We start from the raw sequence: 25,000 nt of genomic DNA, 5'->3' as shown, positions 1-25,000 counted from the left end.
GTGTGTGTGCGAGAGAGAGATATAGACATAGAGAGATAGACATAGAGAGAAAGTGCGAGACAGACAGACAGACAGACAGACTGAGAGTGAGACAGAGACTGTGAGTGTGCAGAGAGGGAGAGAGCCAGGTGTGCATTTTGACATTTAGCTGTGCCTGCGAGTTGTCTGTTCTGGCAGAGTGACAGCTCTCAGTGACAGATCTGGCTCTGGCCCTGTCAGCTGCTCAATGTTTTGGTGTGTGTGTGTGTGTGTGTGACGTGTGTGTATTGTCTAGCTGTGGTTGCGGTGTTTAGTTGTGGGCTCTCCAGAGTGTGCGTGTGTGTGTGTGTGTGTGTGCTGTTACTATGTTGTTCTCCTCAGGGGTTAATTTCTCAAAACCGAAGTTGCTAACTACATTAGCTACTTTGCTGTTTTCAATGCATTTTCCCATTGGCAACTACCAAAGTTGCTAACAGGCTAACAACTTCTCTTTTGAGAAACTCACCCCAGATGTGTGTATGCTACTCCGGCAGGCAGCAGAGTTGGCTCTGGGCTACAATGGACGTGGCCATATTACCTTTGAGTTGGAAAGGGTGTGACTAAATTGACTTTGAGTTGCAAAACAAAACAAAACAAAACAAAACAAAACAAAACAAAACAAAACAAAATAAAACAAAATAAAATAAAATAAAACAAAACAAAACAAAACAAAACAAAACAAAAACCCCACGACCCCTACTTGGCATCTGCACTTGTTGTTCTGTACAGCCGCCTCCAAAAGTGTTGTCGCCTGTCCATCTGTTTGGAATAACTAATTTGCTAATAACCTGACTTTCAATTAATCACTTGTATTAAAGGGTCAATCTTTCTTTGGTGCATTTAATTTATTTTTGTACATAAAACTTCATTCGGGAGGGTTGTAGCTTTCATATGAATGACTTCTGAAGCCAAGTGATTAATTGAAAGCCAGGTTATTAGCTGTTATTCCAAACAGATGGATAGGCGACAACTCTTTTGGAGACGGCTGTATATTTCCTGTGGACTTTGTATCTGCTAGTGTTGCTGAGTATGATTAATTTATTGTCCTTGATTGTAAGTTGCTTTGGTCATAAATGCTTCTGCTGCCAAATACAGTGTAATGACGAGTTGAGACCTTGGGCGCGTTCGTGACAGCACACACAGAAGAAGTCTGACTCTGCACAATGCAAAATTACATGATGCAAAATTGCAATTCATTTTGGTGAGAAAATTCCATCCAGAATGCATTGAAATGGTGAGGTGTGCAGGTGCGGTAATGCTTGAGCTGGCCTAGCCCCAGGGCAGACTCTTGACATGATGTTTAGTTTAGTTTGTGTGTGTTTGTGTGTGTGTGTGTGTGTGTGTGTGTGTGTGTGTGTGCTCCTTATTTACTCTTTATTTACTCTTTAAAAAAAAAAAAAAACTAACCCCTCTTTGCAACTACACTTGTTGTTCTGTATATTTCCTGTGTACTTTGTATTTGCTTGTGATGTTGGCTATGATTATGTTCTCTTTTGAAAGTCGCTTTGGTTATAAAGCATCTGCCAAATGCAGTGTAATGTCATGCACGCTGCGCAGACTACCTCTGCATGCTTTGAATAGAACTGACACGATTGGCTATGGGCTACGTATGCCAAAATTACATGATGCATTCCGAATGCCTAAACGGCCATGGGCAATCGTGAACCACACCTTTATTATGAAGAAGTGCACATAATAGGCTGACTTACCACACCTGTATTATGAAGAGATGCACATAATAGGCTGACTTACCACACCTTTATTATGAAGAAATGCACATAATAGGCTGACTTACCACACCTTTATTATGAAGAGATGCACATAATAGGCTGACTTACCACACCTTTATTATGAAGAGATGCACATAATAGGCTGACTTACCACACCTTTATTATGAAGAGATGCACATAATAGGCTGACTTACCACACCTTTATTATGAAGAAATGCACATAATAGGCTGACTTACCACACCTTTATTATGAAGAAATGCACATAATAGCGACTTTGAGTATCATGAAAAGCGCTATATAAAACTCATTTATTATTATTATTATTATTATTATTATTATTATTATTATTATGGGCTGACTTACCACTTGGGAGATCATCTGGTGTTGACCAGGCAGGCATGGAGTGGGTGTGGTTAAGTTGAGTTGGCGTGGGTGTGGCTAACTGGGCTTTTGGCCAGAGTGGGTGTGGCCAAGTTATCAGTTGGTCTCAGTGGGGTAAGAAGATAGGGGCATTTGGGAGATGGGCTTGCAAAAGCAGAGAACACACACACACACACACACACACACACACACACGGGTAGATGGGAGAAGGGGTGCAAGAGTAGAGAGCACACACACACACACCCACACAGAAACACACACCCACCCACACACACACACACACACAGACACACAAACGGGTAGATGGGAGACGGGGTAGCAAGAGTAGAGAACACACACACACGGGCACACACACACACGGGCACACACACACACGGGCACACACACACACGGGTAGATATGGTGATGGGTGTGGTGAAGTGGGCTGCTACTTCATCAGATATCGGGCTCTGTGGTGCTGTCAGTGTGTGTTATGTTGTGTGTGTGTGTGTGTGTGTTGTGCTGTTATTGTTATTCAATTTTCTTGTGTGTGTTGTGCTGTTTTATGTTGTGTTGTGCTGTGTTTCATAGTGTGTGTGTTTTGTGTTGTTTAAAATTGTCCTGTTCCTGTGTTGTGTTATGTTGTGTTATGTTTGTCGTGTGTGTGTGTGTGTGTGTGTGTGTGTGTGTGTGTGTGTGTGTGTGTGTGTGTGTGTGTGTGTGTGTGTGTGTTTGTTGTGTTTCTTATTTAGCATCAGTGTATCTTTTGCAGTGCAATGCTGTACTGTATTGCATTACTCTGTGTGTGTGTGTGTGTGTGTGTGTGTGTGTGTGTGTGTGTGTGTGTGTGTGTGTGTGTGTGTGTTGGGTTTTGTCCTGTCAGGCTCTTGATATTTGAGGGCATGACACTATGAATTATAGATGTGCTCTGGTCTGCTGTGTGTGTGTGCGTGCGTGCGCGCATGTGAAACAGAGACATTCTCTTGTGTGTGTGTGTGTGTGTGTGTGTGTGTCTTAAGAGACTGACTCACTAACATGCGCTCGAATCTCTGTGTGTGTGTATCTAAGCCTAGACACGCACACAGACAGGTGTGTGTGTGTGTGTGTGTGTGTGTGTGTGTGTGTGTGTGTGTGTTTTAATTTGAGTGTTCTGCAAGCTGCAAAACAGAAGCGACAATAAATCAACCCGAGGCTCCTTTCACTCAGCAGCAGAACACTGTGGTGTGTGTGTGTGTGTGTGTGTGTGTGTGTGTGTGTGTGTGTGTGTGTGTGTGTGTGTGTGTGTGTGTGTGTGGAGCAGCCTTTTTGTTGCGTAATTTGACACAATATTGTGTGTGTGGTACAACTTGGCAACTTTGTGATAGATAGCATAGGGAATATTCCGTATCAGCATTGTGTGTGTGTGTGTGTGTTTGTGTGTGTGTGTTCTCAACCAATGCAATTTCTCTTGTGGGAAAGGTGTGATTTCCTATTCCCTGTGGTCATTTACTGGGCGTTATGAATGTTCCGTTTGGCGGTCTCTACGTATGTAGCCAATCGTGTCAGTTCTGGCTCTACCACAGTGGTTGACCTTCTTTGACCTCCTCATAAGCCTGTCAGTTACTTAGGGAAGGGATATCGGTAGAGATGTACAGGATCCAAGATCTGGTTCCGGATCTGGCAGGATAATAGGGTTTTTCAGACTATCCGGATCCGGCAGGATCTTAAGCAGTGGATCCGGTATCCGGCAGGAGTCCTGCATGGAGTGAAAGCCCTTTGGAAGCGGCCGTTGAAGGCAATGTGGCAGTAAGCCAATGAGTCTTAAAAATAGTTTGCGCAAACGTAATAAAAAGGGCCCACGTGTACAGGGATTAAAGTTTTCCGTCGCTATGACGGATTTCCGTCAACTGGATTTTCGTTTGGACGGATTTCCGTCTTTATAATTCATGTCAATTAATTTACAATTTTTACTTTCCAACTGAACTCAAATCGAGAGCACTCCTGGTCATGAGAAGGGAAGGAGAGGTGTGTTTGGTGTACGGATTTAGTTATACACGCGCCATCACCGGTGGTGTCATACAACAGATTCATTCAGTAGTTTTGAGCCATCCCCTTTTCTTCCGTGTTCCAAAAAAAAAAAAAAAGTACACGAGCGGTCAGCAATTCGGTTGCGGCGCAGCGCGAGAGATTAAAAAAACAAATAGCCAACATTGTTGCTGATGGCAGAAAAGAAAATAAGTGTAATACTATGTTTAAAGTGCCATGAAATGACAATCATTAAATGAGTTGGACTGATATTCCAATATGGGCTAATAATGCATATGCATGGAATGCATAGCTTGAAGAAGGTAGGACACGTATGTTTCCATTATCATTGCACCTGCCGTGGCGGATAGTTAGAAAAAAATGAATAGTTTACTTCGATTGCGCATGATGTCCTTTTCATGAAGGGGTTGCCTTTTAAGCATTGTGACTTTTACTAACATTATTCATAGCTCTAATGGGACGGCTATCATTGGCAGCTAGCTAGGATATGCCATGCGTAATACCATGCCTTTCATCCTCAAAGTTTAGCGCGTTTGACTGGCTACGTGTAGAACTAGCTCTAGTTGTCTTTCTGACAACGGATAATGTACAGTCTCATTTGTAATCATAGCATATTAACTTTGTTGTTGCCGATATATATTTAAGAAATAAGTTAAAAATGGGTTGCATTTTACAGGGGTCACGGAGGATATCCCTGGCAGAGTCAATATTTTATGCCACGTCTTGCTCTGGGAAACAGTGTTCTGATGGGTGGACTCATGGTCAATAAATGCCGTTTCGGTGTTTCTTTCACTTTCAAGGCTTGTTGTAGGCTACTGTGTGATGCTATTTTTGCTAACTGGAGTAGTGTGCAGCAACAGTTGCGTGTGTGCTTGTTTTTGAGTGGCTAAACGTCTGTGCCCATCTTCTCGGACTATACGCTTCGTTTCAGTTCAGTTATTTGCGCACTGCGCACTCAGGACTGATGGGTGGGTCGTTTGTCTTGATTCGAGTGGAAAGTTGCGCGACAAGCTTGGGAAAGTGTGTTACTTTTGTTAAACGATAGACGTATGTCTGTGACTGTGTCGTGTCCACTTGTAGGAGAGAACACGAGTGCGTGTAGGAATCGGGGACGTTTTTTAAATCAATGGTAAGCGTGTGCCTGGCACCGCACATCGAGAAGCAAAAAAGTACCGGTAGCCATAGGTTTTCAAAACGGTAGAACACAAGAGGTAGACTACAGGATGAATAGTGAAAAACATACAAAATAACCAACAACTAGTTTTCTCCCTCTGATTGCTATGACCAGTGCATTATTTTTTTAAATGTCAGAAATACTGCAAGCAATGCGCACCAGTGCTTTCACCAGAACAGTGTTTGCCCATTCTGATGGGAAAGAAAAATATAGCCTACTACTAAAAAAAACCCATAATGGGATCACTGTATCAACGCATTGCAATTCCAACTCAATAATTCTATGATATCAGCTACACCATTTTGAAGCAACACTCATTGTGAATCCATTCTGCATAATGTTGTGAACAATTCATAAATAATGGGTAGATATAAGAGGAAATAACCAAAACATGAACCAAATTGCAGTTCAATGTTTGCAGTCTGATATAGTATCCATTATCCCTCCATTCTCGGCCATTTCTAGTCAATCTGGTGGCCTAGGCCTGCCCCTTTCCCTCTTTCCTTTTTCTTGTATTTAGAAATTGGCATCTGTAAACATAGCATTGTAGGCCTACATCTGATTGAGCACATCTGATCTAGTACCTACAGGTACATTCATACTGAGTGTGTATATAGGCCTACTGAGTGTATAATGAATATTCATTGTTAATGTGAAGTGTAAAGTTTTATGTTGGTTGAAGTTCTGATTTTGTGGCACTTTTTGGTTTTACTGGCGCCCTCAAGACATAGGCCTATTCTGCTCTAGGCGACTGCCCTGTCTGCCTATGCCTAGTGTTGGCTCTGGCACTGTTCCTTGAATAAAACCAGTGTATGTTTCGTTATGAGGGCAGAGCCTGGCTACATTGGTTTTCGTTGGGTTACGGAGTGATACTCGATCGGGTGCCTAACCGGTAAAAAAAGTTCAGTCAGATGACTTTTTTTTGCTTTAATCCCTGCGTGTACGAGTAGGCTATGTGTTTCAACCCTTTCGTAGGATCCGGTATCCGGTTCCGGATCCGGCAGGATCTTAAGCAGTGGATCCGGTATCCAGCAGGATCCTAAAAATCAGGATCCGGTGCATCTCTAGATATCGGTATCGGTGTCTGTATCGGGTTCAGATATCAACATAATTCTGAGATCGGATCGGATCGGAATTTTCACAAAGTATCAGAATTTTCCTGACACTGTCATTGAGTCAGGTGTAATGTTAATTTGAAATCATAACACTAGCATATTAGTTTTCAGGATGGGATTGTTACTTTTTTACGTGTTACTTTTTACTTATTAATTCTTTTGACTCCCTTTTCTGACCAAAATAGTCTTCTTGGGTCTACCTCAAGTTGAAACCCATGCATATATGTTAGGGCTGTAACGATACACTCAACTCTCGATTCAGTTCGTGTCACGATTTATGCCCTACGGTTCGATACACCCCACGATTTCACATTTACTAACATTATAAAATAAAATTATGAATAAAAACTAGGTAGAATATGTATCAAGAGGCTACTAATTATTCTTAAAAGTTTAAATATAATAATGATGATGATTTGAAACTTGGAAGCACTCTCACTTCATATCATGTGGTTGTTTTCTGAACTAATGAGTAACAAAACTTTGAAAAGGCATATCACGATACTACCTCCTTGTATCACAATACAGTATTGTGACTCTGTGTATCACGATTTCTTGGTTCGATACAATATCGTTACAGCCCTAGTATATGTCGTTTTGGTATCGGTATCGGCAGATATCCAAAGTTAGATATCGGAATCGGATCGGAAGTGAAAATGTGTATCGGTGCATCCTTTTCCCACTTCTTTTATGATGCACAATTCACCTTTCCGCGGCCACCCCCCAAAATGGTAACTGACCAATCATAGCATAGCAACAGTTACTAAGCTCGGGACCTTGGTCAAGCCAGCCGTTTTGATGAATGGAAGTCTATGAGAGAGATCCCGAGTTTGGAAGATAAAAAGAAATGTTGCGCGTTTGGCGTGTGTAATTCCGACAACGGAGACTCAAAAAAGTTGGAGGGAGGGGTTACATTTCATTCCTTCCCAAAACCAAAGACCGAGATGGAGAAATTCCTGCTGTGGGCTAAACAATGTGGACTACCCCACCACCAGCAACATGTAAACAGAAGCCACTAGGCAAGCTAAGGTAAGCAGCTATTTTAATGTCGCTAAAATCCACCTACCTCATTGAAAACGTGATGATACCACTACTTCAAATACAATTTAGTAGCACTACCTTGCATTTTGGGCAGCTAGAACTGTGTGGATGATCATAATAATAACACATAGCTGGATTGAATGGGTTAGCCTCATTTAGCATAGGCTAGCTGTACTTTTATTGTCACTGTTGACTGTTCTGTTCATATTGTGCATGCAAGTAGCAACCAAACTAATGTTAATGTTGTGTACAGTTGAAAAGTTTATCTTGTACAATGGCTTTTAAAGTGGGATGCCACTTGTTCGCTTGTAGTAAACAAGCATCAGCTATGCTGGGCAAAGTATTCTGCTATTAACTTAGTTAGAATCCCACCTCATGTAACCATTGCAACTGAACTGAGATTGAATAATAATTAATAGTATTGATTTAAGATCCCAGGTGTGCTGTACTTCACAATGTGCATTTTATTTTAGTGCCTTCCATCAGAGATGATTTAGTTATAGGCCTACATTGCAAACATTAATAGAGATTGTTGTACCCAGTCATCATTCTCAAAACATCAACAAAACATCTTATCCCTACACTAACATGCATCAACCTTGCATTACTATGAAAACTCCACTGAACACCTTAACACTGTGGAACAAAGTGCTTCAAACACCAGTGACCATGGTGTGTGTGTGTGTGTGTGTGTGTGTGTGTGTGTGTGTGTGTGTGTGTGTGTGTGTGTGTGTGTGTGTGTGTGTGTGTGTGTGTGTGTGTGTGTGTGTGTGTGTGTGTGTGAGCGAGAGATATTATTTATATGCAGTTTGTTAACTTTTCCTGTTGTTGTTGTTCGTTGTTTACAGATCCCACCACTGATCATGGAGATGAGCTTCAGATGTTGAGGGACATGGTGGCCACTCAGAAGGCTGAGATAACCAAGCTGACTGTACAACTAGAGGCAAAGGATGTCCAGCTCCAACAACTTAGATACAAACTCCATTTACACACTACTTTGGTGTTAAAACCAGAGTCTGTGCATGAAAGTGATGTGTTAGGCTATTTCCAGTAGGCTACTGCGCTTGATTCACCTATGAGCAGTTTAATACCTTGTATGAGTTCAACATTTTAAATAATCCAGGTACAGTGGCACACCAGACCTTCCTTTGTGTAGTGAGCTGTTATTGACACTGATGACATTTAGACAAGTATTTGGTTACAAAAGATTCCACATCAGTTTACAGAATGTGAGCACAATATTTAATCAATCAACATCAGTCCTGTGTGTATTTATTGTGTATTATGTATTGATTATTTTGTTATTGTGTATTAAATACCATCCATCATCATGCATATTGTCATGACCTGTGTATTTTCATTTTTTTGCTTAAATGCTTTAACCCATTTCATGTCATGGTGAATTACCTGATGACTTAAGCCACTCCAAGAGGGTATGTGTGGTCTGCAACAACAGTGATGTCCACAGGAGGTTTGCACCAAATAGCTCAGGTGTTCCTGTCTGCCTTTGTAGGAGAGCCAGTTTGTCACCTGTCACATTGAAGTTCCAGGGGGGAGGGCAGTAGGCCTACAACAAAATTCTCTCTAACTTCCACTGTTTACAATGTAGCCAATGTATTTGTAGATTACTGGAAATATTTATCTATTTACTGAACTGTAGGCGTACTGGTTTCCTAGTGACCGTAAGAGACACCTTATAGAAACACCTTTGCTTTTGGAGCAACCACAGATGACACAGGCACTGGTTTTATTTTGGTATAATTGTGCCATTGCTGTGTGAAGCTTTTGGAGGATTGGGGTTCCAAAGGGTTGCCTTTCACTTGAATGAGGTCAAATGTGTTGAACAAGCCAAGTCAACGATAAGGGAGCAATAGACTGGAGCGCTACAGGTGGGAATGTTTACATTTGGCATCTGTTACCATCACATGGGTTTAATGCAACAAATATGATAATCATGTGCATTTTAATGCAACGTATGATAAAGGTGACTTACCCTGCTTTAGGTCTAGGCCTACAAATGCACTGCTGCTCTTGTAAATTATTAGGTGCTTGCCTCTTACATTGGGATCTGTAGGCTTTACCCTCTGTCTCATCTGGCTACAAACACAGCATATAATGTTGTGGATGTAGCCTTTAAGCCTGTTGCAGACCTTTTTGTCAACTTTTATCTTTTTTAAAAGATCTTTTATCTTTTATCTTTTTTTAAATTGCTTGTGATTTCCATGGGCAGAGCCGAAATTGACAGGGGTGAAAACATGTCACATGCCATTCATTCTAATGCAGAGAACCTGGAATACGTAAAAGCTTGACTCGCATAGCAAACGTTGCTAAGGGGAGAGGAGTTTCCGGAAAGGTCAATTACCAGCAAGGCCAGTGTTTCTCAACGTGGGTGGTACAGCCCCCCTGGGGGGGCGTTGGAGAGCCCCAGGTGGGCGTTGAGAAGGATACAGCTAAAAGGGGGCGGTGCTTAGTTTCCATTGGGGAGCATTCATTCGTTTTGTGTTTTTAAATACTAAGGGGAAGGGGCGTTGTCAGGCTTATGATGAGGTCAAGGGGGTGTTGGGAGGGTTGCGATGAGGCCAGCGGGGCATTTGTTCACAAAAGGTTGAGAACCACTGAGCGAGGGCATTGGACAGGGGCGATTATTTTACATACTTAAGTAGGGCTGGGCGGTATACCGTTAAAAAAACGTGATAACGGTTTTCACTTACACAAGGTTCACTTTTTGATGAGAGAAGGTTTTTTTTAAGGTTCTATTCCAGAAAGTGATTAAAATAGAAATGGAGATTCATTAAAATTCAGGATTTTATCTCATTTTTAAATTTAATTTCAGCCTTTTCTTCAGAAACATTGAGATTTGGGGAAAAATTGCCGCTTATGAAAAAAAAATCGTACAGAGAACCGTGATATTAATTTTCGTTAAGAAAACCGTGATACACATTTTTTCCAGAAGCGCCCAGCCCTATACTTAAGAATGCCTGACGATACGATAAGATACAATTCCATCGCTGGGTGTAGGATCAATGCAGCGCCAGCGATACATATCGATAAACTTGTTATTTACACCCCTTCTCTTGGTTACAATGTTGTCATATCACTGACCAGCTCTCTCTCTCCCGTGTGTGTGTGTGTGTCTCTCTCTCTCTCTCTCTCTCTCTCTCTCTCTCTCTCTCTCTCTCTCTCTCTCTCTCTCTCTTTGCAGGTGTGTGAGGGATGTCTGCAGCACCTGAAGCGGTTACCATGGAGACCTCTAACTTTGCCCACGTGGTGTTTCAGCACGTAGCGCAGAGCTACGCGCCACACACACCCCTCGAGTGCCGATACACACTCACACACTTCATCACACCTCACCCGAAAGACTGGGTCGGCATCTTTAAGGTAAACACGCACGCACGCACGCACGCACACACACACACACACACACACACACACACACACACACCAGGGCTTAACACTAACACCCGCCAGCTAGCCAAATGCGGGTGAATTCCGGCGTTGGCTAGTAGATACCGAAGGTTCACTAGCCATTCTGGCGGGTCCGTTACTATTCTGAATGATGAGGCACCGCATTTTGTAGTTTTTTTCCTCGGACCGTCTTTGCTACAAAAGCAATACAATGCGATTTCGCGAGCCTACAATACCCATGAAGCACCTGTGTCACGTGTCACCTGTGTCCCACGCACGCCAAGAATCTGATAGAGCTAGTCTTGCGAAGAGGAGTGGCAGCGAGCTACCGGCACATCAGCGTGCGTTTGGAAATGTATCTGAAAACCTTCACGTGAAAATAAATTAGCGAAGTTCATCTCAACTGACGTGTTTTGCGATCTGTCATTAGTACAATACTTAGTAGTGGACATTAAAATGACCAAGGCGAAAGGAAACCACGTCAGTCTGTCTTGTGAAAGTCTCGAGACTTAGCGCAGTGATAAGACAAGGACACATGCGGCATTAACAATGTTTGGTTTAAATTATTTTCTGATTTGCCTGTATGTCTCCATGCCTTAATATTCCTCCATGTTTCTTGTGCTGTTGTTCCCGACTGTCAAACCGTGCTTAAACAATGCGCAGTAGTAGCCTTCCAGACTGCACAAAATCATGTCCCATCGACCTTCGCAGGTGCCCGTCTCGCCTTGTGTCCGTTTGTATTTTAAACAACTCAATATTAAACGGAATGAAAGGAAGTCGTGGCCCCTTCTGAAGTTACCGCATCTGTGTGTGCTTTCTAGTGGATAGCCTACTTTTATAAGAAAATATTCCAGAAGAGGTGTTATTCCACATCCATGACCGAGGACAGGCGAACTTGGCAATGACTTTGCGCTATCTACTTTGTGCATCAATTTGGACGGCGATCTCCACAGATAGGCCTATATGATATGAAGAAAGTACCCTTCAGATCAAAGACGAAAATATTTTGCTCTCGTGTAGCTTACATTTGTGCCCTTCCACAACACTGTGCTTGGTGTTTCTGCATGGTCAATACAATTCCTCAGATCAGTAAATCTGTTCTTTCCATGGCATGCATGCATGAACCAGTTAATAGGCCTAAAAATTCTAATTGTTAGGCCATATAGCATATTATATTACTAGTAGTAATAGTAATATACTGTATTATGTTATGTTATATTATATTATATTATATTTTATTATATTATATTAGCCTACATTACATTATTAGGGCCTACAGCCTATTATATAATGCATTAAATCTGCTATGATGGTTAAGAAAATGAGGGCTAGTGAAAAGGCCCAATGGCTAGTGAGTCAGGAAAACCACTAGCCAAAATGGCTGGTAAGCGAAAAAGTTAGTGTCAAGCACTGACACACACACACACACATTACATTACATTTAGTATACATTTTCAACCAAATGGACTTTCAAAAAGGACATTCCAGCCAGTAGAGAGTGTGGGGTCAGTACAGAGTACAGCAGTATCTATGTCATGTAGAACAGATAGAGAGCAGTGATGTGGAAATAGTGGAGGACCTATGAAGTGTAGTTAGAGACTGGCTGTATAAGGAGACAGAACACTTCAGAAAGCGCCCATAGGAATGGACAGGGGCAGTTTGTTATGCCAATATGGCGCATGCTTGCACCTGGCCGGCAACAAGAACCAATCCTCATGAACGGCGTGACGTTTTCCATGTGCGTTACGCCCATTTGTGGGGGAAAACAACCCATGCAAGTCAATTGGTGATGTTGGGGTTTAATAAACGAAAGATACGGACCTGTAGACTAGCGTTGTTCACGCGCAACATGCTGAAAACGTGTTGTGTTGCCGGCTGTTCAAATAATAGAGCCAAACAGCCGTGGCTGAAGCATGGAATGTGTTCATTTAGACAAGCCGATGTAGCATGTAAGTTGATGAGACATTCGGTTTGTTTTCACCCATAAAGGGGCGTGACGCACATTTACGAGCAAAGTACCCGGATGGCCGTTCATGAGTATTGCTTGCTGAGCTGCGCTGTCATTTATCCAATCACCTCGCTGCCTCGACTCACCTGGTCTGACTAATCAGTGTTGCCAGATTTGACAGATCAAAACCTGCCCAAAAGGTTCTCAAAAAACGCCAAAATCCGCTAAATTCCGCCCAATTTCAACAAATTGCATTGGTTTCTATGGGCACAAAGCTGCTTAAAAAAACGCCAAATGGCCAATTTTTCCCGTTTTTACCCGCACACAGCCATGCCAAGTAGCCCAATTGGGTGGGGAACCGCCCAGTCTGGCAACACTGTGACTAATCTGAAATTGCCACCTTGAGGCGTAGCCAAGATGGCCGCCGAGTGAAAGGACTTATTCTAAATGACTTTAGTGTAGTGCAGGTTAGCACCAATGATTAGAGGAGAGTAGAGTTAGTTAGTTAGTTATGTTATTGCAGGGAAGCTCTCTCGGAAGAGATGAGACTTCAGTAGCTTCTAGAAGGTCGAGAGAGATGACCCTGCTCTTGTAACAACTGGTGGCTTATACTCATGAATGGCGTGACTTTTTCCATGTGCGTTACGCCCCTTTATGGGGGAAAACAGCCAATGCAAGTCAATTGGTGGTGTGTGGAAAAAATAAACTAAAGACAAGGACCTGTAGACAAGCGTTGTTCACGCATAACATGCCGAAAACGTGTTGCCGACTGTTCAAATAATATGGCCAAACAGCCGTGGTTTAAGTATGGAATGTGTTCATTTAGGCTAGCTGATGTAGCATGTAAGTCAATGAGACATTCGGTTTGTCTTCACCCATAAAGGGGCGTAACGCAAAATTAAGAGCAAAGTACCCGGATGGCCGTTCATGAGTATTCCAGTGTTTCTCAACCAGGGTGCCGCACACCTAGCCTGATTGTCATCGACTTTCAAATCTCTTCAAGACTTGGTCTGACCAAGAACATATCAATTATCATTTCCCAAATGGCATTTCCCAAATGGCCTCCCTTGGTTTGCTAATGATTGTTTGCTTCCCAAAAAAAGTGGGAGGAGTTCCCGATTTTGCCGGAACTCAGAAAGTACTTGCATTGACTCCTGACCTGATTGGTAGCGACGCTGAAGCTGTTGCGTCACTAGAAGGGCACAGCCTGGCTACCACACACACCCTCAGGGGTGCCGCGGAAACGTGCCTGACGTGTGAAACCTAAACAAATACATAAAATATGTAATATAATATACTTGTCTTAATTAATAAATGAATGCTTAGTCAGTGGAATCTTTCGTCAGAGAGAGTAGAGAGAGAGAGGTTCCATTGGCCCATTGTTTCCTGGTTCTATTATGGCCCCCCTTTAGGCAGACCTAGGCAGACCTAAGGACTGTTCTATTCATTGTAGGAGCATTATGACACGCCCCTTTAGGCAGACCGGAACCTGGTCGCGTTAGGTGCCCATAGAAACCTATTATGTTGGCATATCTCTATTAAAGAATCTCTGCTTTCGTGTTCCATTTTGCACAATGAAGTAAATGTAGGTCGCCCCAGTATGGCCTTCACATATCTCAGCCTGCCTGAGATGAAGCGGCAACTTCGAGCGTAGGTTGTGTGACATCTCCAAAATGTGTTACTTTTCTAAGCTTGTGTGGTATCGGATGCGATGTCATGTTACGCCTTGTTGGTTTGGGCTGCCTTGACATTTTTCATGAATTGAAAGGGTGCCTCACGTAGAAAAATGCTGAGAAACACTGGCTTATTCCACCATTGAGGAACGCATCACCCTGGAAGGAACTTACTATTACTAACACACACACACACACACACACACACACACACACACACACACACACACACACACACACACACACACACACACACACACACACACACACTCAGACACCTACTCATCAACCGTAGGCAACTTCCCTTCATTCCAGCATTCACTCCTATCAAGCTCACTGCATTCTGGTGTGTGTGTGTGTGTGTGTGTGTGTGTGTGTGTGTGTGTGTGTGTGTGTGTGTGTGTGTGTGTGTGTGTGTGTGTGTGTGTGTGTGTGTGTGTTGGCAGGTTATGTCCAACAGCTATCCCAGACGGATTCAGTTATGAGCACATAAAATACGCACGCGCACACACACACACATTCTCACACACACACTGCTTCTGTAGCTACACAAAGGCACATACAATAAAACACACACACACACACACACACACACTAGTGTAACTAGAGTTAGGTTGATGAAATAAAGTGAGAAGAACGAGAGAGAGAGGGGGGGTAGAGATGGAAAGAGAGAGAGAGAGATTTTCTCACTTCATGGCCTGTGTTTAATCCCTCCTGCACCCTCCCCCCCACACACACACACACACACACACACACACACACACACACACACACACACACACACACACACACACACACACACACACACACACACACACACACACCACCTCTCTGTCCCTCTCCACCTCTCTCTTTAGCTCTACTGGGCTCTTTCCATCTCTCTCTCTCTCACATTTCTATCTCCCTCTGCCCCTGTCCCCCTTCTGTTTCTCTCTCTCTCTCTCTCTCTCTCTCTCTCTCTCTCTCTCTCTCTCTCTCTCTCTCTCTCTCTCTCTCTTTCTCTCTCTCTCTCTCTCTCTCTCTCTCTCTCTCTCTCTCTCTCTGTCTGTGCCAGCTGATGGGACGGCTCAGATTTTCCTCAGGGTGTGTGTGATTAATGTGTGTGTGTCTGTGAGAGAGAGAGAGAGAGAGAGAGAGAGAGAGAGAGAGAGAGAGAGCGAGAGAGAGAGAGAGTGTGTGTAGTAGTTGTCTGCATTTTTCACTCGCGTCTAAAACACACTTCTTGTCTACTTTGCCCACACACACATACACACCCACACACACAGGTGAAAAGTCTGATCTCACAGCCACAACCACCCCCCCCCACACACACACACGCACACACACCCTGCCAGGTCTTCCGAGTAGCATCCTGGAGTAACCTTTAAGGAGCGTGTGTGTGTGTGTGTGCGCCCGTGTGTGCGCGCGTGTGTGTGTGCGCGTGTTCGTGTGATTTTTAGTGGGCGGGTACCAAGTGCATTAATCTACATGCTGCCAACACACTGATGACGGACGAGTGTGTGTGTGCCAACTGTCTGAGTTGTGTGTGTGTGATCGCCAGTTGATGTATGAGTGTGTGTTTGTGTTTGCCAACTGTCTGAGGTCTGTGTGTGTGTGTGTGTGTGTGTGTGTGTGTGTGTGTGTGTGTGTGTGCCAGCTGGTGTGTGTGTGTGTGTGTGTGTGTGTGTGTGTGTGTGTGTGTGTGTGTGTGTGTGTGCCAGCTGTCTTAGGTGTGTGTGTGTGAGAGAGAGAGAGAGAAAGAGAGAGAGAGAGAGAGAGAGAGAGAGAGACATATTGTGCACTTGTGTCAGTGCACTGCAGGTTCGTGTGTAGCGTTCACAGTGCACTGAGGTCTTCAGACACTATGCACTGTGTCCTCACTGGCAGTCCTGAAAAGCTTGGTGTCTCAGTAACATTACTTACAGAATTAGGCCGGCCGCACATTGGCTCCAACAGCACTGCGGCGCACTTTCACTTCCGACATAATTCCATAATTCGGACTAGGGATGCAAACGATTAATCGATTAATCGACTTTAATCGATCAATGCATTAATCGATTAAAAAACATTAATCGCAATTAATCGAAAATTCAACTGACGAGAGACCCAGGTCAAATGGGCTTGTGAAGAGTGTGTGTGAAGAGGGGTGTGAATAGTGGGAATATTTAAATCACCTCTGTATTAAATAATTGAAATAGAATTCATTTAAATGTGGTATTTTGTCTACATTTTTATTTAAAATTTTTAGATTTAGTAGGTTTTTTTCGAGAAACATTGAGATTTCGGGGGGAAAACGCCGCTTATCAATTAATCGTAAGTCGATCGATAAGACTATCAACTAATGATTAATGAATTAATCGATAATTTGCATCCCTATCCCCAAACCCAATTTCACACGAACATAGCATTGATAGTCAATGGGCGGCACCGACAAAATAGAACTTGTCTCTAATCGCTGTCCGACATCCGCGAATGTCCGTGGACATCGGCGCCAGTGTGCGGGGTTCTGTTGAAAACAATGCACTTTGTCGGAGCCGGTGTGCGGGGTTCTATTGAAAACAATGCACTTGGTCGGAGCCAGTGTGCAGGGTTCTATTGAAAACAATGCACTTGGTCGGAGCCGGTGTGCGGGGTTCTATTGAAAACAATGCACTTGGTCGGAGCCATTTTTGTGTTTGATTTGGTATTTCACTTTTACTTGACTTTTGGTTTGTTGACATTTGTTTTTTGGAATTGTGACACCTGCTGGCTGAAATTTGTCCCTGCACCTTGAATTTGGCAGCCTGGCTGATGATTCACCTGGGTGCTTAATTGGCACAGGTGAATAATCAGACAGCCTTTTCTTTGGAACAAAGAGCTCACTTTGAGCATTGAGCATGGAGCATTAGGCTTTTGGAAAGACAAAGACGCCAGCAGGAAACCGTTTTCAATATCGCATTTTTATGTTGTTTTTGGACGGTATTTTTTGCTTTGGAAACTTGGAAATGTACAATTGCTGAACTTTGGAAACTGGAAGAAATTTTAAGTTTGATGGAACATTGGAATAAACCGTCTATTGAAACAATTGAAACACCTTCTTGGCGTCTAGATGTAGAACTTAAAAGGAGTCACTACATAGTTTGAAAACGACTGCATTGGACAATTTGGAAACGCTCTTTCGTTTGGATTGGAACTTGGATACATTAACTTTTTCGTTGGAATTACTGGAATTACTGCCCTGTGTTTGGAAGATTGAATTAATTGACTTCATCAGAACTGGACTGCAAACATTTCATTCATTCTTTCGTGTGGATATCCTCTTCAAAGGCAAAGACTGCACTCATAATTTGCACCGGTGGAGTGAGTATAAAAAACACTACACACGGGCCGCCGCACTCGCAAAGACTTTGCGCTTTAAGTTTGGAATGTTGCCAATTTTTGTGTTTGAGACTGAAGACTTTTTTATAACGTGAATACATTTTTGAGTTTGAATTGAAAATGACCGAGCCAGTAGAAGAGGAACCGAATACAGAAGAACAGACCTTAGTAGAACAGCAGAACATGGAAGCTGAAAGGAAACTTATACAGTTAATAGGCAGCCGAAGAGGAAAACTTGGATACCTGACAAGGAAAAAAAATGAAATTAACACTTTAATTACTGCTGGAGAAGAAAAGGAAAATGTGCTAAAGCAAATTGACATTTTTGAAAGAAGCTTTAATGAGTTTAAAGAATTACAGGCCACAGTGCAAAGTTTGATGAAAGATGAATACGAGAGAGAGGCTGATCAAGTTGATTGGTTTATCCCGAAAGCTACTAGTTTCAGCACATTTCTGGAAGGCGTAACGCAATGGGCAATGAGCAGTGATGAGGTGCATGAAGAATTACAGGAAGAAGTAGAGGAGCAAGAAAATCTGGTAGTCGCGGAGGACAGTGCATCTCAAACTGGTCAAAAGGAAAAGAGCAAAGCCCCTAGCGAACATGGGAGTGTTGCGTTCAGACGGCCTGACGCGCAGCCTGTAGTGGAAGACTGGCAGCGCGCTGAGGCAGACTGCGCAGCATTGAAAGCAAAAAGTAAAGCGCTGAATGAAAAATTAGAATTGGATATTGAGGAGGCCAAATTAAAAGTGCGCAGAGAAAAACTTGACATGGAATCAGAGTTGGCTGCAGCAGAAGCAAGGGCAAAAGCATTGCGTGAGTCAGAGGAAAGGCGCTCACTGATTGGCGGCTATCAATATGATACACCGACGGAATACAAAATTCCCACAACAGCGCAGAGGCCAGTCAAACAACCAGCGCAGACACCAATAACTCCGCAAAGCCGAACCGTTCATGTACAGTCTGTTCCTGCTGCTGATGGCAACAACCAAATTGCTGATGTGTTGAAAAGACAAGCAGAAATAACAGAATTACTTGTTAAACAGCAAACACTGTCTTTGTTGCCAGATAGGAATGTGCCAATTTTTGATGGAGATGCACTTGAGTTCAGAACCTTCATCAAGGCATTTGAACAGTGTGTAGAAAGACACACAACTAGTCTGGCAGATCGTCTTTACTACCTGCAGCAATATACCAAGGGCCAACCTAGAGATCTTGTAAGCAGTTTCTTGCACATGGACCCAAAGGTAGGCTTCAAGGAAGCAAAAAAGCAACTTGAAAAACAGTTTGGCAACCGCCACAAGATAGCATCTGCTTTCATGACCAAGGCATTAAATTGGCCAGTCATAAAACCTGAAGATGGCAATGGGCTGAGGTCTTACGCTCTGTTTTTAAACAGCTGCTATCACACCATGCAGGATGTAGACGGCCTAAAGGAATTAGAGAATTCCACCAACCTCAGACAATTAGTGTCTAAACTCCCCTACAGACTGAGAGACAGGTGGCGTGGACATGTGTGTGCCTTACATGACAAAGACCAACAAGTGACATACAAAGACCTAGTGGACTTCGTTGACAAGCAGTGCAGGGCAATGCTAGACCCGGTCTTTGGAGACATAAGTAGCACAGTGGATACCCAAAGGGCCCCTAAAACAAAACAAACTGTGACAAGCAAACCCAATGCCACATCCAGCTTTGCAACCACTGTTGATCATGTACTTGCCAACAACAATGACACACCTGGACATAAACAAAAAACAAACAATAGTGCATTTGACAAACCATGTTTATTCTGTGGAAAGAATCATGCATTTCAAAACTGTCAACTGTTTGCGAGAAAACAAAACAATGAAAGAATACAATTCTTAAAAACAAATGGAATGTGCTTCGGATGCTTGGAGAAGGGACACATGAGTAAGACATGCTCCAATAGAATGACCTGTGACAAATGTTCATTATCTCACCCAACTGTTCTGCATATCCACACAGGAAAGCCAAAGGATGACGGACAAGCTGATCATGCCTTACCTGCAACAAGTGCACTGGTGTCTGTGGAAAAGGACCACCTGCAGGACAGTGAGTCACAATGCACACTAGCCATAGTCCCTGTAAAGGTTAAAGTTGTCAATTCAGAACAATTTGTACATACTTACGCCTTTCTAGATCCCGGTAGCTCCTCCACGTTCTGCACTGATTCCCTGAAAAGAAAATTAAACACCTGTGGAAAAAACTGCACAATTCTACTGCGAACAATGGGACAGGAGAAGGCAGTCAGCAGCAGTGTAGTCAATGGTCTGGAGGTCAGCAGTATGGAGGATCACAAGTTTCACAAGCTCCCAGACGTTTACACACAACCAAAATTGCCAGTGTCAAAACAGCACATACCCAAACAGGAGTCAGTACAGAAATGGCCATACTTACAAGAAGTCAAACTGCCACAACTGGATGCCGACATAGAATTGTTAATTGGAACAAATGCTGCCAAACTTATGGAACCCTGGAAAGTCATTAACAGTAGAGGAAATGGTCCGTATGCCGTTAAATGCCCCCTAGGATGGGTAATCGGTGGACTCATGCAAGAAAGCACATGTGACCTCAAAGGCAGCCATGCATGTGCAGCGGTAGTGAATCGCATTTCAGTGGCCAACTTGAATGACTTGTTGGTAAAACAATACCATCACGATTTCCCAGAGAAAGAATCTGAAGAGAAAACAGAAATGTCAATAGCAGACAAACAATTCATGTCAATTATGGAAAAATCAAAAGAATGGAAAAATGGTCATTACTACTTACCTTTACCTTTGAAGGAGGAGAATGTAAACATGCCAAACAATTACCAACAGGCACAGCAACGTGTTCTTTCCCTGAAAAGAAAATTAGAAAGAAATGCAGAATATCATGCAGAATACACAGCCTTCCTACAGGGAGTGATCGAAAGTGGCTATGCGGAAATGGTCCCAGATGATGAGCTGAACAAGGAGAGTGGAACAGTCTGGTTTCTTCCACACCATGCTGTACATCACCCAAAAAAGGGCACTTTGCGTGTAGTTTTCGACTGCTCTGCATCATTTCAAGGAACATCTTTGAACAGTGCTCTCATTCAAGGCCCAAACCTCACTAGCAACCTGGTAGGTGTTCTCCTGCGCTTCCGCCAAGAGCCAGTTGCATTAATGGCGGACATAGCAAGCATGTTCCACCAGGTGAGGGTAGCAGAAAAACATGTCAACCTCTTGCGCTTTCTCTGGTGGCCAAATGGTGACACAAGTCAACCACTCAGACAATATAGAATGACCGTGCACATATTTGGTGCAACATCTTCACCAAGCTGTGCCAGTTTCGCACTCAGACAAACAGCAAAGGACTTCAAAGATCAATTCTCTGTGGAAGCAATGGAGACGATTAAGTCTAATTTTTACGTCGATGACTGCTTAAAGTCAGTGGCAACCGAGAACGATGCAATATCCTTGTACAAGGAACTAGAAACTGCATGTGCAATGGGAGGCTTCCGCTTGCACAAATGGATATGCAATAACCGAACTGTTCTTATGTCCATCCCACAGGCAGACAGAGCACAGCAAGTGAAAGATCTTGACCTGGAAAAGAGTGAATTGCCTGTGGAAAGAAGTCTTGGAATCCAGTGGTGTGTGGAAAGGGATGAACTTACCTTTGCCGTGAGCCTTAAGAATCAGCCACACACCAGGAGAGGTATACTGTCTGTAATCGCATCTGTGTATGATCCTCTTGGCCTCATCTGTCCATTTGTCCTTACAGCTAAAAACATCCTGCAGGACCTGTGCAAACAAAACCATGCCTGGGATAAAGAACTACCAGAGCACCATGTGCAGATGTGGCAGGAGTGGCTGACTGGACTGAGACACATTGGAGAGCTTGCAGTCACCAGGTGCATGAAGCCTGCGCAGTTTGGTCAGGTAACATCTGCACAATTACACCACTTCAGTGATGCCTCAGAAAGCGGATATGGTTGTGTCTCCTACCTCCGTCTTGAGAATGCTGAACAGGAAGTACACATCTCCTTTGTAATGGGGAAATCACGTGTAGCACCCCTGAAACAAATGACCATGCCAAGACTGGAGCTTACTGCTGCAATGCTCGCAGTTAGGGTAGATAAGCTACTCAGAACAGAGTTGCAGCTCACTCTGGAAAGTTCAGTCTTCTGGACCGATAGCACAGCAGTGCTAAAATACATAAGAAATGAAAATAAAAGGTACAAGACATTTGTGGCCAATAGGGTGCACACAATAAGAGAAATAACTGAAGTAAAACAATGGAGATACATTGAGACAAAACTCAACCCAGCAGACTGTGCATCTCGTGGGTGTAAAGCTAGTGCACTCACCCAGTCCACCACATGGCTTAGTGGCCCACACTTTCTCAGGAAGCAAAATTTTGAATGGCCAAAGTCTGACATTGACACGCAGACATTTAATGGTGATGCTGAGGTGAAGAGAGATGTTGTAGTCATGGCAACCACAACTAACCAGAACCCAACCCACAACTTCATAGAGTACCACTCAAATTGGAGTAAGCTCATAAGAGCAGTGGCATGGATGCTTAGACTGAAAAGTGTGCTCCTGAACCTCAGTCAGAAAAGAAAGGAGATGCTGAATGTTGATTCTGATGACAAGAAACCACGGAAAGGGAAGGGAAAAATGAGAACTGGAATGAAATGTATGAATGCGCAACTTACCTTGGATGAGCTAAAGGCTGCAGAACATGCCATCATTCAATCTGCTCAGAGAGAAAGTTACCCAACCGAAATGGAAACCTTGCAGAAGGGAAACACACATGTTAGTAAACATAGCACAATTTGCAAACTGGACCCTTTCATGCAGGATGGACTTCTCCATACTGGAGGGAGACTGAGCAGAATGGCTATCCCAGAAACTCAAAAACACCCTGTGATTCTTCCCAAACACCACCACATTTCCAAACTTGTCCTGAGACACATTCACGAACAATTAGGACACTGTGGAAGGAATCACATGTTGGCCAAATTGAGGCAGCATTACTGGATACCAGCAGCAAATACTCTGGCCAGAAAGATCAGATCCGAGTGTGTGTTTTGCAGAAAACAACATGCACTCTTAGGAGAGCAAAAGATGGCAGATCTGCCAAAAGAGAGGGTGACACCTGATTCACCACCCTTTACTTATGTAGGTGCAGATTATTTTGGCCCAATAATAGTGAAAAAGGGACGAAGTGAAGTTAAGAGATATGGTGTTCTTTTCACATGCCTCACCACCAGAGCCGTTCATCTAGAAGTAGCCAACTCACTTGACACTGACTCATGCATCCATGCTATTCGTAGGTTCGTGAGCAGGAGAGGTCAAGTACAGCAGATCAGATCAGATAATGGAACAAATCTGGTATCAGCTGACCGTGAGCTCAGGAATGCCATTAAGGAATGGAATAAAAGTCACAAACTGCAAGCAGCTATACAGCAAAAGGGCATAGAATGGATCTACAACCCACCTGCCGCCTCACATCATGGGGGGGTATGGGAAAGATTAATCAAGCAAGTAAAGCAAACACTCCTGGCCGTAACCAAAGGCCAAACACTAGATGACGAGTCCCTTCATACTTTCCTTTGTGAAGTAGAAGCAATCATTAATAGTCGCCCACTTACCACCATCTCTGATAGCCCTGATGACCTTGAACCCTTGACCCCTAACCACTTTTTACTCCTTAAAGGTCAGCCCACACTATCTCCTGGTCTGTTCCAGAAATCAGACACGTACAGTAAACGCAGATGGAAACAAGTACAATACTTAGCCGATACATTCTGGAAACGATGGGTTAGAGAATATCTTCCAACCTTACAAGAAAGACAAAAATGGTTGAGAACTAAACGTAATTACATGAGTGGGGATGTTGTTTTAATTTCTGACCCTACTGCCCCTAGGGCATCTTGGATGTTGGGGAGGGTTATTGGCACAAAGAAAGATTCAAAAGGGGTGGTACGTAGTGTAACACTGAAAACCCAAACAAGTGTCTTAGAGAGACCAATTACAAAGGTCTGTCTGTTGTTGGAGAATGACATGTAAATATGACTTTGGTATGATTGTGATATGATCTAACGAGGTACTTTGAATGATTGCTTTGTGTGAAACAGTGCTTTCTGTGATGATGATGATGATGATGCTTGCTTTTCACTTACACTGAACATTCTAGGCTTCACATGCGCACATGGACCATGGACCTCCGAAGATCCATTCGTGCACACACAAGCGTCGTATCCATACACAGACACTAAGCACAACATACACCACTTATGGACTTGTGAATGAGCAATGCCTGTAATGGCAAATGGACTCTATGAACTGAGCACTGAAATGAAAATGAAAATCACTAAAAAAAAAAAACAAAAAAAAAAAAAAAACTGTTCTCTTTTGATGTCATTGTGAATGATGTGAATTATGACTGATGTGAATGATGATTGAATTGACTTATGTATACATGGCTCCATATTTTATTTTGGTTGTTATTGTACCTGTCCTTAGCCAGTAGCAATAAGGGGGGTGATGTGTAGGAGCCATTTTTGATGGTTGATTTGGTATTTCATTTTTGCTTGACTTTTGGTTTGTTGACATTTGTTTTTTGTAATTGTGACACCTGCTGGCTGAAATTTGTCCCTGCACCTTGAATTTGGCAGCCTGGCTGATGATTCACCTTGGTGCTTAATTGGCACAGGTGAATAATCAGACAGCTATTTTTTGGAACAAAGAGCTCACTTTGAGCATTGAGCATGGAGCATTAGGCTTTTGGAAAGACAAAGACGCCAGCAGGAAACCGTTTTCAATATCGCATTTTTATGTTGTTTTTGGACGGTATTTTTTGCTTTGGAAACTTGGAAATGTACAATTGCTGAACTTTGGAAACTGGAAGAAATTTTAAGTTTAATGGAACATTGGAATAAACCGTCTCTTGAAACAATTGAAACACCTTCTTGGCGTCTAGATGTAGAACTTACAAGGAGTCACTACACACCTGGTCGGAGCCAGTGTGCGGAAGCCCTTAGGAGACTCTTCACCAGACTCTTCTACTGAACTGGGGTGCATTTCTGGAAAGCGTAGTATTAGTTAGCAACTTCGGTAGTTGCCAATGGGAAATTGCATTGCAACCAACAAAGTAGCTATCATAGTTAGCAATTATGTT

The 25,000-nt window shown here is 43.1% G+C and overlaps 1 protein-coding gene across 2 annotated transcripts in view; it reads left to right on the top strand.

Annotated features, from left to right (window-relative positions):
* Positions 1-25,000, top strand: part of tax1bp1b (Tax1 (human T-cell leukemia virus type I) binding protein 1b) — an 85,868-nt gene that overhangs the window by 1,200 nt on the left and 59,668 nt on the right. For both annotated transcript variants that reach the window (XM_063198497.1, XM_063198496.1), the window contains exon 2: positions 10,667-10,842. In XM_063198497.1, the coding sequence (XP_063054567.1) occupies positions 10,678-10,842 (165 nt within the window). In that variant the 5' untranslated portion in view covers positions 10,667-10,677. The remainder of the gene's footprint in view (positions 1-10,666; positions 10,843-25,000) is intronic.

Source organism: Engraulis encrasicolus, chromosome 5 (genome assembly GCF_034702125.1).
Source record: "Engraulis encrasicolus isolate BLACKSEA-1 chromosome 5, IST_EnEncr_1.0, whole genome shotgun sequence".
NCBI lineage: Eukaryota > Metazoa > Chordata > Actinopteri > Clupeiformes > Engraulidae > Engraulis > Engraulis encrasicolus.
Note: the sequence above shows the minus strand (reverse complement) of the source record. Positions and strands in the feature narration are given on the sequence as shown.